At 28.8% G+C, this 20,564-nt stretch overlaps 4 protein-coding genes across 4 annotated transcripts; 2 read left to right on the forward strand and 2 right to left on the reverse strand.

Moving 5' to 3' along the window:
* Positions 1-4,423: 4,423 nt before the first annotated feature.
* On the forward strand, positions 4,424-8,900 carry LOC105623841 (protein 5NUC-like). Its single transcript, XM_012205215.1, has 8 exons — positions 4,424-4,560; positions 5,507-5,738; positions 6,259-6,858; positions 7,187-7,351; positions 7,445-7,549; positions 8,030-8,200; positions 8,352-8,541; positions 8,647-8,900. The coding sequence occupies exons 1-8, from the start codon at positions 4,424-4,426 to the stop codon at positions 8,838-8,840; spliced, it is 1,794 nt and encodes a 597-aa protein (XP_012060605.1). The 3' UTR covers positions 8,841-8,900.
* Positions 8,901-9,346: 446 nt separating this feature from the next.
* On the reverse strand, positions 9,347-12,064 carry LOC105623842 (SET and MYND domain-containing protein 4-like). Its single transcript, XM_012205216.1, has 5 exons — positions 10,990-12,064; positions 10,623-10,903; positions 10,320-10,478; positions 10,113-10,256; positions 9,347-9,601 (listed from the first exon to the last, which is right to left on the reverse strand). The coding sequence occupies exons 1-5, from the start codon at positions 12,062-12,064 to the stop codon at positions 9,347-9,349; spliced, it is 1,914 nt and encodes a 637-aa protein (XP_012060606.1).
* Positions 12,065-13,700: 1,636 nt separating this feature from the next.
* On the forward strand, positions 13,701-15,533 carry LOC105623843 (protein OSCP1). Its single transcript, XM_012205217.1, is given in 4 exon segments — positions 13,701-13,932; positions 14,381-14,700; positions 14,812-15,089; positions 15,164-15,533. Coding segments are annotated over 4 exon segments (1,200 nt in total).
* A 244-nt stretch (positions 15,534-15,777) lies between these two features.
* Positions 15,778-18,012, reverse strand: LOC105623844 (probable trans-2-enoyl-CoA reductase, mitochondrial). The gene is made up of 5 exons (XM_012205218.1): positions 17,827-18,012; positions 17,510-17,746; positions 17,032-17,253; positions 16,080-16,310; positions 15,778-16,008 (listed from the first exon to the last, which is right to left on the reverse strand). The coding sequence occupies exons 1-5, from the start codon at positions 18,010-18,012 to the stop codon at positions 15,778-15,780; spliced, it is 1,107 nt and encodes a 368-aa protein (XP_012060608.1).
* Positions 18,013-20,564: the final 2,552 nt, after the last annotated feature.

A 20,564-nucleotide genomic window follows, 5' to 3' on the forward strand; every position in this document is an offset into this window, starting at 1 on the left:
ATATATATATATATATATATATATATATATACATATATATATATATATATATATATAAAGATATGCTTATCTTTCTGTTCTCACGTGATACGTTTTGGCTAAACAAAATTAGAATGACTTATATTACGTAAACGTGATCATAATGCGTGACAAAAACAGAGGTTTGAGATCTACACTAGTAAATAAATTGCCTCGCGTCATATCAATTTATATGATGTGCGAGATTAATTTATTTCTGACGAACAGGACACGTAATATAGGCAAATGGGAAAAAAACGAATTGCGAATATAATAGATGGGAAAGGATATGATGCCAAGGAGACTGTTGAATAACTTTGGCAACATTCTGGCTTGCTGACAGAAAGATAGTATTACGTTCTATACATTTTGGTCGCGATGGTGGGCAGCACACAATTGGAACTAATTATTCTAGCCAAAAAAACGCGTGTCAAGATTTCATCATGTTAAGATTCTCAAGGATACAATAGACTCTTGTAAGCTTAAATAATAGCTTATTTTATTCAGAAATGAGAAATAATTTCTTTCTTAATGATGTAATATTAATTAATTCTGTAACTCTAATAATAAAACAATCGATAATTTACATCTGAGAAGATTTTAAGTCTGGAAAAGAATAATTACAATTGTATTGATTAATGCTATACGTATTAATTTAAATATTATATTTACATCAGTGTTATATTTACATCAAACTAAACTATATTATACTTACATCAAACAAAACAATTTTTCAGTTACTTTGCTGTTATTTTTTAAAAAACAATTTGATGATGATGTTGCAATTTTTTACGACGGTAACGCTAACTAACTAAACTAATTAAGGTTGTTAAGTTAGAAGAGTCGCTTTGAAAAATAACTTGTTATGTGTTCCTTATTGAAAAAAGTAAAAATAACAGAGTTGTCAAATGCGTAACGTTATAAGTAACGAATAAAAAGTGTTACAAATTCAGAGATATTCTTTTCAGTAACCAATGACTTTTTCAACCTGTTACAAGTTATGATTGATTTTTCTAACTCTAATGTTACCATTACCATCATAAAAAATTCACAATGTCATTCAAATTGTTATTATAACAAGGTAACTAGCAACAAAATAATGATGTTACAAGCAACGCATTTCTTACCAACTTTGATTTACATGTTATGTATATGTATATACATATTATTTAGAATCAAATTAATTGTTCATTTGTGTTAAATAAACTGCCCGGTAATTGGTGAGAATTAAAGTATTTAAAGGAAGTTCAAGCAGATAATAATCGCAAATAAAAATGCAACTAAAAATGCACTTGAGAACTTAATATTCCATTAAATAATACTGTTTATTTAAAATTTACTTATTAATCGAATTTGCAGATTAATTTATTATTTCTTATCATGCATTAATCGGAAATTAAATCAACAATCAGACGAAAAAATAATTATAAATTTAATAAAACGCTGATAAAGAAATAAAATTATAAAGAAATTGTTTAAGACATAGAAATTTCACGCAAAACATAATTATCGCAAAACAACATTAGATCGATTTTTATCAAAATTTCTGTCAAACAACTAATAATAAACACATTTTTAGATTTCAATGTCAAATAATTGGATCATTCGTAAATATCATGATTATTTATATTAAAGATATACAAGCTGTTCAAAGAGCATAATTACGATAAAATACTGTTTAATAAATTAATATTAGCCAAAATGAATTATATATGATTTTTTTTGTTGAATCGTTTATTTTTCTTGCAATTTTTCCAAACTCTACTATATAATAGATTATCGTTTTAAGGCAGAACGTAAAAAAATCGTTACTCTCATGCAATAAAATGCATGATAAAAATACTAATGCCCATATTTATAGTCAGATCTTTTACTAAGACTTCCTTATAAATTTATCTTTAGATATTCAGTAGCCAATGAAATAATTCGTAGAGCGCAAAAGATAAATTTAAGGAAGCCTTAAATATAAGGCCTGCCTATGAATACGGGCATATATTTTTGTGATATCACTAATTCACTTTTAATATAAAATAAAAACATTTATTACTGTAATGAAACAGATTTTATTAGAATAGATTATTGGAATAGGATATCTCTTGTTATATTAGTCATTAGTTATATTAGTATATTTGTTATATTAACGACACACTTAACACATAGCGCAACTTAAATTTCGACACTGACTCCTAATTGCCCTGTTTAAATATATTAATTTATTATATAAAACAATTTTCTAATCATAAAAATTTTTTCTGACTCAAATATCTTTCTGAAAAATTTTGTAATATTTATATTAAAAATATACATGTAATAATAATTAAAAATATAATATATAAAAACAATGTTATTAATTAAATTTTAAAGCTAACTATAATAAAGCTAACATATCTCTCAATCCAATTTTCAATCTGTGAAAGAGAACCGAAAACTTAAAAAATTGAATATCTACGATGGATTCTGCAAGATTCGAATAGGAACTTCAGTAGAGATCGGAAAGAAGTTCGGTGGGGCCTGCACGACAACGTCGATATTCAGTCGACGTCCGTCGCTCGAGAAAATCGGCTCGTATTTCTCGTCGCTCACACAAAACGCTGCGATAATGTAAAAAAGTGATTAATAATCATATATTTTCGATTTTGCAATTATACAAGTATTTAACAGCGCCATTCATAGTTGAAGTGATAGTCGGTGACGCACGTTACTCGATCATCTCATTCCTTCTTTCTTTCTTTTGACTTGCGGAAATAACGGAAGTGTTATTATTCTAAAAAATTTGCGTTAGGTTTAATTAATATTTCCGTGAATGGTACCGATGCACTCATTTCGCGAAACTTAATTTTATTTTATGTTGCGTCGCTTTCTCTAAAGTTGCGCATTACACGTGTGTGTACACGTGTACAGAATATTACTTAGTGCACAGTAATTCGCACGGAGTTACATACCTCATTGATATTCAAGGCAACGCATACGATGTTATTCAACTTATCTCCAATCGTCGTTTATATTAACTATTAAACACACACAAGATATTTCTAAAATAACTAACTACATTTTAGAATATAATAATTAAGTGTATTATTTTACAATAGATAAGTTTATTCCACTTATATATTATACTCTAATCCAAAAATATTATATAAAATATAAACATATGTTTGCCATTCTGCTTCAGTACAGAGTCCTAATCTTTTATCTGAACATCCGGGAAAAAATGTTATATATATATATGGATATATTTTATATATAATTATATATAATTGTATATAAAATATGTCAATTTTTTATATAATTATATATGCTTACATATAAAACTTTTTTTTTTCCAGACAATATCAAATATAAATTATTCTGCTATTTTTATAACGTTATTATGTCTTTATTATTATTTCCAAAATTTCTAAAATTAGAAAACATGTCGTAATGATAAAACTAATCAAATGCAAAATTAAACGTTAAATGAATTAAAATTATAATTACTGCTTGAGAGTATATACATATATCCGAATATTTTTTTAATGAAACATTTTCATATGTGTTATTTTGTTATGTGATATTTTTACTCAGTATAATAATGAATACATACTGGTTTACAGCTTAATATTTTATAAGCATTTTTTATATAAAAAATGTTGTCATATGCAATATAATTATCATTATATTATACAATACTTTACAATTATAGTGTAACTCCATATAGTATTAATCCGAATCGTGTTCCTTTCATTCTTTTTCTCCTCCTAAAATCAGAATTGCATTGAATTCTATATTCGTAATTTCTCAGACTAACGTGTTTTAATAAAGGAAAATCGAAAATCAAAGAAAAAAATTTCATTTTCGTAACTTTCCGTAAATTAGTCAGGCACGATGCCAGTCTAAATCGAATTGATTATTGTTTGAAACTTAACGATCTACTTTACGACAACATTACGAACCGTTGCATTCTTGGCAAGTTCTGTTTTGCAAGATCGTAAAGCCAAGAAATTTAGATTTTCACATTTTATAAATGCAATATGCGAAAAGTGAAAATATATAAAAACTTTTGTATATTTCCATTGTATAATAATTTCCATATTCATAAATAATCATCAAAAAAACCATCAGCAGGTTTACAAATAAAGGATTCCAATTATTGTAAAATATAATTTATGTTATAAAATTAATCGAATTATATCATGAAATATACAGAATAAACCTTGAAACAAGATATTTTATGTCTTTCCAGATTGAAAAATACAACATGATAATTCAATAATCGTGAGAGAAAATCAAAGCAATAGTGTAATTGACAGTGAAACGAAAGCGTGCTCTATCGACATTAAATGCAATAACAAGATATCAGATAATAAAGAAGAAATTCTAGAAAAACTCTCGGAATAATAACGTCTGGAACCAGTAACAATAGAAGATGTCAATCATTTCATTCGTAAACTGTTACGTTGTCGTGCTGTTGATAATTGCAAACGAAGCCTTCGCAAATCCCATTTTACGGAAAGATGAAGAATTTACCATTAGAATTGTTCACACAAATGACATGCACGCGAGGTATTTAGGAATTCTCACTATTATTATGTATATCTCACTATGCATACTGATATTACAATTGTCGCACGACAAAGATTTTAAGTTTATTGATTGGCTACAGGATGGAGAGATCTGACAATTTCTCTTTCTTGCAGCCAATCAATAGACTTGAAATGTCTTTGTCGACAAATGTAATATTAGCCTAAGAATAATACAAATGTTAATATATTTAATATTTTTGTTTCTCATCGCAATTCTGGTAAAAATTTTTTTCATAATTTTTATACAAATTAAAACATTTTTCAGAAATACTCAGAAATATTCGGAAAGTTTACATCTTCTTTCAAAATTTTTCATACAAATGAATTTTGAAATATTCTGAAATTTCTCATTTCATAATTTTTAAAAAATATTTTTAAATTTTTTAGATTTTATAATACTTCATCAGAAATTATACTTACAAAAAAATCTTAGAAATCTTACGAATCTTATTTTTTAATTAACATATATAAAAAATTCTGAAAAAATTCTGAAAAAGCTATAGATTTTTTGAGAAGTATATCAATTCGTATAAAAAAATGTGTGAGAAAGTTATAAAATTATATAGAAATTCTAAAAAATTATATGAAAAATTCTGAGAAAAATTTTTACCAAGGAAAACAAAAAATAATTGTGCAAATTCGAGTAATTCAAAGGATTAATAATTTTTTTTTAATAATTGAATTATTTAAGTTATGTTTGCTCTTCATATATGATCGTTATCAATCCAATTCTATCACACCAACAACAATTATCGCCACCGAGCTAATCACAAATGTTAAGATAGTTAATTATCTTCCACACCTATGTGTCAGTTACACATGGAGTTATTTATCGAGACAATTTCCTTGTTTTTTCTGACGTTAAAATTTATGTAATTAAACCAAATGAAGTATAGCCCTGAGAGTTTCTCACATAATATTTTTAGATTTGAGGAGACGTCGCAATTGTCGACGGCGTGTACGCCAGCGGATTCCAAAGCTGGGAAATGTTATGGAGGTTTCGCCAGAATTGCCACTCTGGTCCGTCAAGCGAAATCGGAATCACCTTCGACGATTTTCCTGAACGCCGGCGATACTTATCAAGGAACCGCGTGGTTCAACAAGTACAAGTGGGAAGCGGTTGCTTGGTTCATGAACCTCTTGGCGCCAGACGCTATAGTAAATATCATCTGAACAAGACTCTAAAAATTATAAAAATATTTTTAAAATTATAAAAAAACTAAAGATTTCTTGTTAATTTATTACTATTAAATTAATTCAATTCAATTTAATTATAATTCGTTTATAATTAAATTTTTAATTAAAAGTACCAAGCGGTTATTATTGATCGTTTTTATTTTTAATGTTATATTTCTTTTATACATAATAAGATTCTGAAATTTATTTATTTTTCACTTTCTTAGTTTTTTTAGTAATTTATTCGCTTTTTCTTAGTAAATTTAATAATTAATATACGATTTTGAAATATTTAAGAGATTAAGAATTTAATTAGATACATATCTAAAAATTTTTAGCATTCTTTTTTTAAGAAACGTTAGTACTTCTAGTGTTTCTGCATAAAATGTAATTCGTTCTATAAAATTATAAATAATTGTAAATAAATGTAAATAATATTTATAAACAAAAGTATGTATAAGTATAAATAATTCGCGTTATTATATTCAATAAATTCTGACAGAGCTTGGGCAACCACGAGTTCGATAATGGTGTTGAAGGTTTAATACCTTTTATACAAAATGCCACATATCCCATCTTAACAACAAATCTGGACCTCAGCGAGCAGCCAGACTTAGCTGCTACAAATCTGAAAAACAGCACAATTCTCATAGTGAATGACAAAAAGATCGGCGTGATCGGTTATCTGACGCCCGACACGAAGATCTTGTCAAGTACAGGAAAAGTAATTTTTAAAGATGAAGTGAAGTGTATCCGAGAAGAAGTTAAGAAGTTAAAGGAACAGGGTGTCGACATTCTTATCGCTTTGGGTCACTCGGGATTTAAGACCGATAAGGAGATTGCCCGGGAAGTCGAGGATATTGATTTGGTAATCGGAGGTCATACGAATACCTTTCTATATCGCGGTAAATCGCCGGATGTCGAGGTACCAGAAGGTTTTTATCCTACAGAAGTAATACAGAAAAGCGGCAGAAAAGTTTATGTCGTACAGGCATACGCTTACACTAAATATTTAGGAAATTTTTCGGTAAGTTTCGATATTAAAGGAGAGGTAACGCATATAGAAGGAAATCCGATTCTCGTGGATGCCAACGTGAAACAGGTAAATTTTTGAAAAAATGCAAAATTGTTCAAATGACAAAAAATATAATCTATATTATATAGATTATAATTTAAGAGAATGATAAATGTATAATATATATATGATATAAATTTTTTATGATATATATATACAAAATAATTCTTAATTATAAATCAATACTTTAAAAGATAGTTACGGAAAAAAACGAATAGAGATGTGTTTATATATTGAATATATAAATATAAATAAATACAAATAAACACTCTTAATGTAGTGTAATAATAATTGCATGTACAGAAATTCTCCAAAAAATAAAAGCTTATGATATTTATTATATTGTTTCTTATAGGCGGAAGATGTAGTAAGAATGATAAACGACAAAAGAGAACCGATCGACCGATTGCAAGAGCAAGTGATTGGAAAAACACGAGTATTTCTGGATGGAGACAGCAAGACTTGTAGACGGCAAGAATGCAATATGGGAAATTTAATTTGCGATGCTATAATCGATTACGTAAGATCGCCAACTGATATATAATGAACTACATTTTCTAGTTGTCAACATTACGAAATAATCTTAAGATTAATGTGCTTTCTTTGTTCGTAGTATGCCAGAGAACATTTTAATAAGGAAGGATGGACAGATACCGCTATCGCGGTGCAGAATAGTGGCAGCATCAGATCGTCCATCACCAGAGCCAGAAACGATCAGGTTAATTGATATGCACTTTGCATTACTTATGAAAATTATATGAAACATTTTTTTCAGAATTTTTCATATAATTTTTCATACAATTTTTATGTCAATTTTTATAATTATTTAACTTTTTTTGAATAATTATTTAACTTTTTAAAAAATTTCTCAGATTCTTTTTTACAAATTGGGATATTTTTCAGAAATACCCTAAAGAAAGTCTATGTATTTTTTTCTAAAATTCTTCATATAAATTTTGAAATATTCTTAGATTCGTAAGATATTTCATTATATAATTTCTAATAAGATCTTATAAAATATAAAAAATTTTAAGATATTTTTTCAAAAATTATACAATGAGAAATCTTAAAATTCTTAGAATATTTTAGAATTCATATATATGAAATAGTCCTGAAAAATGTTCCGATTCTCGTGTAGACTCTGAAAAAATTTTTCAGGAGATTAATTCGCAAACTGTTATCATAACATTACTTACAGGTCACTCGAGCAGATATTATAAGTGTCTTGCCCTTCGGAAATGTCATCGTCAAAACTTCTATGACAGGAGAACAAATTCTTTCAATGCTGGAATGGAGCGTTCATAACATCGATAACATAACTTCTACTGGGAATTTATTCGGTGCTTATTTGCAATATTCAGGATTGCAGGTAGTTAAACTTTTTTTTAAATCTCGTTATTTCGAAAGAGAATTATTCAAGTATTAATTTTTATAACTTCCACTTGATTATATGAACACCTGAAAACTTGATTATTGTTCTATTCTGTGTTCGTTAAAGATAAATTTGCGTGTTTTTACAGGTGGTCTATGACGTGAGTCGACCACGGAACTCAAGGGTAATTTCAGTCCATGTTCAATGCGCAGCTTGCCGAATACCAACGTACAGTGAACTCCAAAAAAATGCTACTTACAACGTCTTCATAAACGATTTTCTTGCAAAAGGCGGAGATGGTTTTCACATGCTGGAAGGTCTTCAAACAATCTCTCTCGGTATGCTTACATTGTAACTTTCATTTCACAATATCTTCAAGCTTTTTTTTCTCATTGTATTTATTGAATATTTTTTCAATATAATCGTTTGCTAAATTTGAACAGGTATTACTACGGAGCTGGCATTAGAACAATATTTTCAAAAACATAGCCCTGTGTATCCAGGAGTGGAGTGGCGAATTACGTACAAAAGCGGCGAGAATTTTAAAAGAAGTTTAAGCAATAATCTTGGGACAACGCATCGATCAGTTGGATTGATGATTCTTTTAACAATCACTATTTGGTTGTCATTGATATAATAATATTATCTCAACTTAAATAACTATAAAGGCGAACATATATTGAATTTTTTAATTTAATGTTGTATTTTACAATTTTATACTACCTCAGTATTATTTGCAATTTATATCGTTTTTATATCTTTCTTCAATTGCATACTTTACTTACATGCGTACGTAACAAAGTGAGTGAAAGGATACAAGGAAATAATACACACGCAGGACAACAAGAAAAGGAGAGCGCACAGTATTGTCTGTCATAACTTTAATCTTTTAAAAATATAACACATATGTCAAAAAAATACATTTAATGAGTATAACATTGTTTCTGTATAAACTTTTTAAAATATTTTTAAAATATATCTCTTTAAAAATTATTTTTTCACCAAAAAAATTCTTATATACATATATCGTAAAAAATATTAATTTTTCTTTCTCAAAGAGTTTAAAATGTTCTTCTTGATGCTATTAATCATACACGAATAAAAATGGTAACGTTGTTTCATCAATCGAAAAATATAACGCGTTTACTTTTGTATTTCTGGTATTTCACATATATTCCCATTGAAGTCATATACCCGTTTTAATGTTTCGATAACATTACTCATTTCCTCGCAAGGCGTCGGTGCACAATCGTGCAATACTTGTACCATTTTCAATAAGTCTTTAATGATATAAGGTCTGTTCGGCACGTTGCCTATTGTTGCTAAATCAACATACATATTAAATTTCTTTAACGCCTTTTTTATCTTAGCCTTATCCTCTGGTTTCTTCACTAATGTCTATATCCAAAACAAATCAAACATTATATTATCATTAAAATATACGATTAAAATGCACAAATTGCACAGGTCTGCATTTTTGCTATTTGGAAAAGAATAACAGTTTTCTAATATAATTTTTTATGTGCTGAATTCGAATCCATAAAAAAAATTGTATCAGCTTTTGAGAAAAATAAAGTTGAAACATGTTTTTTATTATTTTTGAAAATTCGCAACTAATGAACTCAATGCTTGACATTTTGAAAAGAGCACAAATTAATGCTTGAATATACATATATTATGCTTTAATATAAAAATATATCGATAAAAAATGATACTTTACTATTTATTTTAATATAAAAATATTTTCAACCTCATTTGTTTCAAAAGTCTGACGTAATAGAACAGTTTCACTTATGGATTCGGATTCAACACAAACTATGGGAAACAACTTTTCTTTTTTCCAAAGGACAAAAATATTCAAAGTTTGCAGACCTATGTTGTTATTAATTAAAGTTATTATTTATTATACTTGGTATGACTGTAATTCAACATATAAGGGCCAATCTTCCTGACAAGGTAAGCAATCACAGATGAAATAATACTGTTCGAGTAGTTTCTGTTGCCTCTGTGCTTTTGACATGACGGCATAATGTTTGCCATAATTGTCTAATAACTGTAACGAGATAACATATATTGCATTAAATCAACAATTTATACAATATAAATAATTTAATACCTGCTCGCCCTTTTCAATGGGATACATGGCATATATCACTATATGTTCAGGTCTTGAATGTCTTAATATATTTGGATCGCAGCAATGATTAATTAAACTAAAAAATGGCATAGCGGCTATACCGCGTTCTAGATATTCTAAACCTTGCGTTTCACCAAACTGTAAATATCAGATTTAAATTAATCAAAGTTTTAAAAGAAATGTTAAAAAAATCATTGACACATCGGAGAATGATGTAAAAAACAATAAATGTGGCACATAATACCAATATAATATATTATATATACATAGTTGACATCATACACTGTGCATATTACTGGGGATTATTTGTTGATGTCTTAAAATAAGACTACCAATAAATGTAACATCGTTGTTTTTCGCCAGTCCGCTTAAATCCTCTGGTAATTTAGCACCAAATATCACAGTACGCGTCGCTAAAAAATATACAAAAAAAGAAGTATCAAAAGATCTCTTGAAGAGATCAGAGACGGATCTTTTCTCGGTATTTGTCACGAGACTATATACGCCAATGTATCTATTGCTACGTAACTTTCCATCTCGAGAAAAACCTTTTGTTCGTGGATCTGAAAAATAATGACATATACAAATCACTTCATTATTTAAGAAAAAAAGTATAAATATTATATAAGTTATAAAAAAGTATAAATACCATCGTGTTCGTCAACTTCTTTTATCATTGTTCTTAATTCCTCAATACCACCAGCTTCTCTTAAAGCAAGCACAGCAAGTCTTATGCTACACAAATCGAGATTATAAGTGGAATATTCAAGCACAGCAGGGAAGACAACACATTCTATATTATGACATTTCTCCCATTCGATATTTCTACATTCTTCTGAACAATACATAGCATAAGTACAATAGTTACAGGGTATGTTTGCCCAACACACCCTTAAACAATTAGAGCAATGCGTTTGCATATTTTCTTGCACTAATATTAATGCATAAGGTTTCTCCACAGCAATTACCTCCCCTGGGTGAATTTTACGAGTAGCTACAACGTGTCTGCCATAACGCTCATTATATTTTATAGCTACTGCATCTGAAGCACAAGGAACTTCGTTATTGCAAGATTTAATAATAGGAAGAGCAGGAATTTCTTCTGTTTTCACTTTTGTATTCTTATTTATATTTGTCTGCGTAGTTTTATTATGTAAAACATTAAGCTTTGCAGTTAATCTTTCTCGATTTGTATCATTTATAGACATCTTCTCCAGCCAGTGCTGTGCCTCCTTAAGTGTGTGTTCTACAGAATGATTTCCCGTAATCATTAAACATTCTGTTTTACGCAGATAAAGCTTTACTCTTAGATTGTCAGGATAATTTAGGGCTAGTGCTCTGTCAATATCCTGAATGCATTCTAAATACAAGCCTAATTTAAATAAAACTGCTGACCTATTAGCATAACTACGAGCAAGTTGTTCAGATGGATAAGGTGCAAAGGCTATACTCTTTGTATATAATTTTAAAGCATCAATACATGCCGTGTTATTCAAGATGCCTGTGACAAAAACTTTATTGCCTTCCTCCCGCAATTTCTCCGATTCTTTGGCATTTTTTGGCATACCAGTTGCACTAGGAACTATATCATATTGTTGCATTAGATTCAGAGTAAATACTATACGTTCCTGATCAGTCTTTAATTTCTTAAATTGATTTGACAGTTCAATATGCTTGCCTGCTGCAATCAATCTGATATTTAACATATTTTGTACTTTATCCATTTTGTTTTCTTAAAAATTTTAATATTATATTAATGTAATACTTTTGTGTAGAGCAGAATCTAGAAAAAAAAGACATTTAACTTTTTAATAATCAGCACTATGCAAAATGACATCGTACATTTTAAAATTATTCCGTGAGAATTAATTTAATAAATGTTTTGAATTATTTATATTTCATGTGTAAGTTATTTATTTTTATTTGTAAGTAATTTTAAACTAAATATGCTTTAATCATAAAATAGTAATTTTTAAGCATTAGAAATTAAAAGAAATACATATATTTAGAATATTTCCTTAGTATTTCTAATATTTTTTTCAATATTTTCATTCGTTCATACATCTGGATATCAGTTTAACCCCAACATAAGAACTTATAGATTGAACATAATTTGATACTAATATTTGCAATATCAAATAGATGTTCAATTTTTCATCTTACTTGTAAGTTCTTCCCATTAAATATTACCTATTACATTGCATATATATTATTTCGAAACAATTTACAATACTTTTTTTTAATTTGTTATTGTTTGCCGGTATTCAAAAAAAAGAGCATCATCTATGCACGACTAGACAGGTGAGTCAACTTGTTGAATGTAACTCCATTCGAAAGCAACATTTCTACTGACGATCTTATGATTGATTCATCGTAGATAGTAAGAAACTCACCCGATTAAATTGCCAACAATTATAGAATACGAAAACTTCTTTCTCTTTTATCTTACAGAATTGCTGCTACTAGATTCAGTTAGGATGAATTCTTGGACGCCCGCCAATTTAGTAACAAAAGAATTTCTCTGATTTAGTAATTCTTTTTTTCTGCAACCAGATGATTTGGCAACACTCAAATATCTATATACAACGCGGGAAATTTGATTTAAACAGGATATAATGTAACATATTGCATTACTAAAATAATTACTGATGTGTCAAAATAATAGCGAGGTAAAATTTCTTTCAGAATAAATGATTTTTTATTTCATCCCTGGTAAAAAATTTCTCAGAATTTTTCACATAATATTTTAGTATAATATAAATTTGATTTTTTCAAAATTTTTGAATAATTTTATAACTTCTTAAAAAGTTTTCGAAGTTTTCTAATTTTTTTATATAAATTGGAACATTTTTATCAGAAATGATTTGGAAACATACATTTTTTTTCTAGAATTCTTCATATATTCTAAGTTTTCTAAGATTTTTCATTTTATAATTTTTAATAAAATCTTATATCTAAAAAAATTCATGATATTTTGTCCGTAATTCTAAAAAATAAAAAATCTTATAATTCACAGAATATTTCAAAATTTACATATAAAAAAAATTCTGGGAAAATGTTTTTAAGTATCGCTTATTTTAACTGGTTTTCCATCACAAATCATTCTAGCAATATTACAAGGTTGCAACAATATTGCTGCATGATTTTTTTATTGTATTTGATAAGTTTTAACATTAATTCTTATCAAATAATATTCATCAAGAAAACTTATTAATAGATTAAATATATACATCTCTCAAGTTTTTTGCGAATCTTATAAAATTTTTAATAAAACGTTTCTGTACAAGATTTTTATGTCTCTATTAAAAAAGGTCTGCACGTAAATTTTTTCGCGCAGTCTCGGTACCGATCGCAATAATTATGTACACTTACGTCGTCAAGACGACGCATCGACTTACTTGCTTTAGTAAGGCGTACGTGTACTTATTCGATACATGTATCGCTGACAATAATTGTTGAACAAAGATCGCTTCTGCAAAAATGTCTTTGCATTCAACACCCATCCTGTATTTAAATATGGGCGGCGAGATGTTGTACGTTTTACGACAAAGACTGAAGGCGCAAAAAATCGATGTCGACAAGACAATACAAGGTGAAGATACACTCGAAAGTATATTTTCGAATATATTTCAAAAATATTCCATTTTGCTAATATTTTTGCACAAATGATATAATTTATAATTACACTGGTAATCTTTCATAGTAACACACATGATAATTTTTTATACAATTATATAATATTATCTTTAAACAATTTTTAAATAAAAAATTTATAATTAAGATCATCAAAATTATCATTTTAAGACATCAAAATTACGTACATTCAATCTGAATCAAAATACCAGACAGATATAAATACACATATTATTTTTCGGAAAGATTCTTTGATATTTTAAAATTGAATTGATTTGATGAAAATTATTTTTATATTGTCAAAATAAAATATATATATATATATAGCATTAAATATATATATAGCAATTAAAAAATATTTTTTTTAATATTTAAGCTAATATAATTATAGACTAGTTTAATTACAGTATTAGATGACGTAACAGCCGCTTTGCTCAATCCTAAAATATTATCGCCGATTTTCGAAGATTCGCCGATGATTGGAATATCGGAGTTACGCACCACTTTAGAAAGCATCGCTCTTTCTTCCATCATGAAACTAGACAGGAGTAGCATGGACAAATTATTCGATCTAATGATCATGATGGTGAAGTATCAATTGAAGGTGGCTACTGGACCCAGAGAAATCATTCTCATCACTCTGAATCACATAGACGGAATGCGCGACATAGTCAACGATGTAAATGCACAAAAGTGCGTCAGCATGGTGCAGCAGATGGTTGTTAGCGTGAGTATATAACTCAATATAATCAATTTAACAATATTCAATTCAATATAATAAAATCAATTTAACAATATTCAATTCAACGAGGATTTTTGTCCACTTTGCAAAGCGCAGTTTTATGGCTGCCTGACTTTCGAAGAGGTCTGGAATGTACGGGAGAATTGCCTAAAAGAATTGGAACCGTATCATGTGCGAGTTTCAATCCTCTTGCGACGCGGTTTACAAAATGACGACGCTAGCTTTAACGTAGTACCTCAAAAATACGATGAGAAATACGTAGAGCACGGAAACATTCTAGCGACGATGAGGATTAAAGATGTGAGCCCTGAGACGTGTTGCGGAGGATCCTTCGATACTTTTGGTGATAGAAAGACGTTATTAGGCAAAAATATGTAAGAAAACATATAATAAAAAAAAAATACACATATGCCGATCATATGGTATGGAAATTATTTATTTTATATAGATACTTGCCAACATACGGCCTAACGGAGGGCGCAATGCGAGACAGCCAACAGTTTGTAAGAGACTGCGGCACGAAAGCAGAATTAGGCATGTTGGCTGTTCAGCTGGGAACTGAGGAAACTAATTATGAGAGACCATTTACGCTTAATTTATTGTCAAACATGGACGAAGAGACTGTAAATAATGCAAGTAAGGAAACTGACATCGAAGGAAACTACGCTAAACGAAATAACGCGGAAAACGGAAAACCAAAATTGAACGAAGATTACAAAGCCAAACTTGATACTGTATATGCGGATTTTTTCGAGGACGAGCACGAAGGTTTGAAACGCAGTATGGACTTGCTCGATCTTCTCGACGAGATCGAATGATTTAAAATTTTAACTGAGACATACAACGCATTGTAATTATTTTTCCTATATTTTCTGGCATATTTATACACCGATATTTCTAGAAATAAGTATATTCTCATATGAAAAATTATTCTATTTTACAAGATAGTATTTTAATTTGCTTCAATCTTATACACATATTGCACAACCCTAAGATGATAATTTTAAATGCTATCAAATCCACTGATAGAAATGAAAAAGTAACAAATGTATAAAAAACATTTTAAGATTCTGTTAAATCTAAAATATACTTTACACCTGTTCGACCATCGAAACTGAGCGCTTTAGCAATAGCTTCTTGATATTCGCGGAAAGGCACCAGTTTATATGGTGGCGGTTGCAATTTCTTATCTATAAAGAAATTTGCTAAATTCTTAAACATATCCAATCTCTCCTGAGAATCCATATTTGTTTTTGTCCAGGTTGTCATCCAAAATCCTTTGAATGATATGTCCTGAAATTGCCCTAATTAAATTTGACAAATATTTTTTACAATTTTTAATTACAAATGGAATGTTGGATTACCTTAAATATAAGTGCGGATATTGGTATAGTTAATGGTTCTCTAGACATACCGCCGTAAGTTACCATAATACCACCATGGGCAAGATGTCTCACTATTTCAGTTGCGTTCTGTCCACCGATACAATTAAGAGCTAATTTCGGTGCAAGTAACTTTTTATTTTTAAACAACTGTGTATTTCGGACTTCCTCCTCGGTTAGCACTTCGTCTGCTCCTAAGCTCGTCAATTGATTCTAAATAATTTATATTTCTAATATTATAGATGTATTCTTAATTTTTTGTCGACAATATATAATTTTGCATCTTCCATCAGCAGACTGAGACTTTGAACTTCAGTGCAGATTTTTTTTACAATGTTCTGGACTATATAAAAATCTGAAAAAATTCTTACATACTCTCTTGTGAAAGCTTTAACGAATTTTTATTATCTCTACATTTCTTATTTTACTTCATGGAAATCGAAAAGCATCATAATTTACATAATTCATATGAAATCGCCGTATTGTTATGCTTATTATTTAAAAACTAAGTTCAGAGTTGGATCAACAACTCTCTGAATTAGTTTTTAAATGATCAAAACATATATATCTGACAGCGATTTCATAATTATGTAAAGAATTTTATTAACTTTATTTTTCACACACATACACATAATACACCTATTTTTCCTTAAGTGTAACATCATTATTACGATATAATTTTCGATGATTTTCTATGAAGAAAAATACGTAAAAAAATGTAAAAATAAAACGATCTCTGAATGATTGTAAAAAGCTGTACTCTCCTCTATCAAAATTCATAATAAAAAAAGTCGACTGTACCTTCAAAGTCCCACATTGCCAGAGACATAATATTGTATATATATATATATATATATATATATATATATATATATTCATAATATTGTACATATTATATTTATATAGTAAATTAAAAACCTAGTTAATATTATACCTTTAACTCTTGTATGTTTGGTCTATCTCTAACAACACTGACAGACTTATAATTCCATATTTTACATAATTGAATGACTAGTTGACCAACTGCAGAATTGCCACCATTTTGTATCACAGTATCTCCAGGTTTTAATGGAACAAAATCCTTCAGCATTCTGTATGCTGTACATGGATTCACATTCATCATACTGGCTATAACTAGATCAATATCACTTGATATCTATAAAATCAGACAGATAAAAACAGAAGAAATAACATATGCAACAAATGTATTGTCAAACCTGAGATACAATCAAAAAATACAGACTGTAGAAACAAGGAATAACAGATTTTAATCTATCAAAAATTATATAAGTATATAATTTCTGATAGGATCAGAATACTTAATTTCTGGATTGAAATCTGTTATTTCTTGTTGCTGTTCTTCTTTCAATTATGCATCAATATGCTTTATAAAATGATATAATAATATACACCTTCATAACATCCTTCGAATCATAATTAGCTCGTGTTCTCCAGATTCCAAAATTAGGACCATTTGGTACCACTCTGTCTCCGACATGCAAACCTTGAACATCAGACCCAATTGCAATTATTTCTCCAACTCCCTCATTTCCTGGTACTGCTGGCAGAGGAGGCCTGCTAGGATATTTTCCTTGTATTATATTTATATCGGCTGGATTTACTGGGGATAGTAGCCATTTTACAGATACCTACATCCATAAAAACTCAATTAAATTTTTCGATTAAAATTTCATGATAAAAGACAAACTTTAATTGCAATAATAATTACTTGTTTGCCTATTGGCTGTTGTATTGTTTGCGTTGTTACTTGAAGAACTTTAATGGGATCGCCGTATTCCTTGTATAATAGAGACTTTACGCAGTTAGTGTTAATTGCAGCACTTATTTTTCGAATATTCGTTAAATTACTTTTAACTGATCGTGAGATCGATAAAGTTAATTGGCCTGTAAACATAGTTTCGATGAATTATGACTTCGACATTCGTTATGATATTCGTATTAAAAATTTCAGATCCAAACTTGCTATACAGGTTATGTTATTATCTTGGAGATTGAAGATTATTTTCCCCCCTAATTCGTCACTACGATTCTTGAAACTACGATATTTCGATATATTCAATATTACGATTTTTGAAAGTACGATATCGCAAATCTCGATTTGTCTAATTTTAAAACAATGAATCTATAATATATGTATTTAAAATCATAATGTAAGAATAATGATTAAGATAATTAATTAAGATAATCAATGTTCTATCAATGTAATATTAACTTTAATCTCGATTCAACTTATTTTATCTTCTACTAATTTTTAGAAAAAGAAATTAAATTCAACTGAGATAAAAATTATTCTTACATGATGGAATCAGGCCTAAGATTAATTAATGATGATTAAGAATAATGATGTAAGAATATGTACTCTTATATCATAGAAGCCATGCGTAAAAATTATAAACGGATCTGTTAATGACAGAACCATGCTCATAATCTCGATGTTATACAGCAGTTTTGTTTTATTTTTTACTGTAAACTGATTAGGATGTATTACAAATTCCTTTCATTCGAGTATTAGTTCGTCGACGAGACGAATTTATATTTTTCCCGTTGTATAAATATAAATTTATAAACATAAAATAAATTTATAACATAAAATAAACATAAAATAAATTTATTTCCATCATGTCGAGAATGTTACTTTCTTTCTATTTGTTTCCTTCGGTTTCACTTTCTTAGAAAAAAATGCAATAAACAATAATTTACGCTTTTCATATTCTGCATTGCGAATTATAATATAATTAAAAATATGGAACGATATAAATTGTATATTTTATTAAAATTTACAGCTTTGACTTTACGTATAATATAGGCACATTATGTTATCTATTTCAAATCGTCATGTTCTTTCTCTGTTAATATATCATTTATACTATTACACCATTTGCAAATATAAAATGCAACTATATATGATACTAAGAATTTTTTAAGCTGAACATCATGCTGTGGACAATTTAACCAACGTAAATCCATTTGTACATACAATTCGGTTTCTAACATTAATGCCGCATGATGCACATAACAGACGCCGCTCATTTTTGATGTTAATAAATCTTCAGTACTCTTAAATGTTTCTATCAAATCGTTACTACTAACTAATTCAGATTTTTTAACATCTGTCAGGAGATTCTTACATGTGTCGCATCCTTTGATTCGTGAATTATTTAGGATTTTTGCCGCAATAGAATTGCAAATGTTAAGATAATCATGTGTTGCATCTAAAGGCCTTTCCAAATCTAACATTAAGTCGTCATTATATCTACTTTCTATCTTACGATTAAGAAACTCTTTTAACGTAAACAACAACGATCCGTCTATTTTATTCTCACTGTTATTCTCCACAGTACGAGGTGATGTTAAATTGTTGATTAGCAACGTTTTAAAAGCACTCTCGAATTCCGCACACGTGGGATTGGTATTCCTTATGCCGAAGGATCTAATTTGCGCGAAAAAATGTTGAAGGGAATCCAAATTTAAAATTCGAGGCTTCAAGCATTTGAATTCGTATGCTTTTAAAATTATCCACAATTTGCGTAATCCTCCTATAGTAGAAATCCAATTTTTCAGAACATTCGAATCTCTTATTTGATTCTTATCCTTTCGATCGACAAATCGCATTCTTTGTAGTCTCTTTACTGCCCTCTCCCAAAATGAAAAATGTGGACTGTTATGCGAAATGGCAACTCTTAACGGTTTCTCCGGCTTTAACGTATGTCCATTAACAGAATCAAACAATCGATCAAAGAAAAGTATTATTTCTGCTGTATCCCGTCCTTTCTTTTCTGGCATTTTTAATGGTCCATACACTGTATTCACGTGCCCTAAAAATGTACATACACATGAAAAATAAATGATTCTTAATATATAATTACATAATTTAATTCTTATTAATAGCGTTTTCGACTGCAGTGGATTTAAATCGATCCAAGATTGATTAATGGCATCACATGCTCTACTTTAGGTTTTTAATTTGACGAATTTATAGCATTTCCGGATTAATCGATCTTGGGTTTAAATCCTCTGCAATCTGCAACAATAATATAAATATGTAATAATTACATACGGAATTGTATCTTATTAAATTTATATAAATATATACCTTCTAGTTTGGTATGGTGATGTATGAATCCGCCCATCGTCATACTCAAAACCTGAGCAGCATTTTTAATTTTTTTTTCTTTATTTTACTTCTTATTACATGCTCTGCTGTAATTTTCGGCATTAATCGATACATACTATGAGTCAAGTCCATATGATGTGCTTGTTCAATGATTTCCCATGATGCAAATTTTCGTTCTTCTCCTTCTTCAACATCAAACTCAAGATCATTATTTAATAAATTATTGCGTATGCTTTTAATAAGACATGGTGGATCATATAATGGAATTATATCTTGCTTTTATTGTTACATAACCATCTAAAGAAATACAGAATAACGAATGAAATTATAAT

The sequence above is a fragment of the Atta cephalotes genome, assembly GCF_000143395.1.
Source record: "Atta cephalotes unplaced genomic scaffold scaffold00065, whole genome shotgun sequence".
Lineage (NCBI taxonomy): Eukaryota > Metazoa > Arthropoda > Insecta > Hymenoptera > Formicidae > Atta > Atta cephalotes.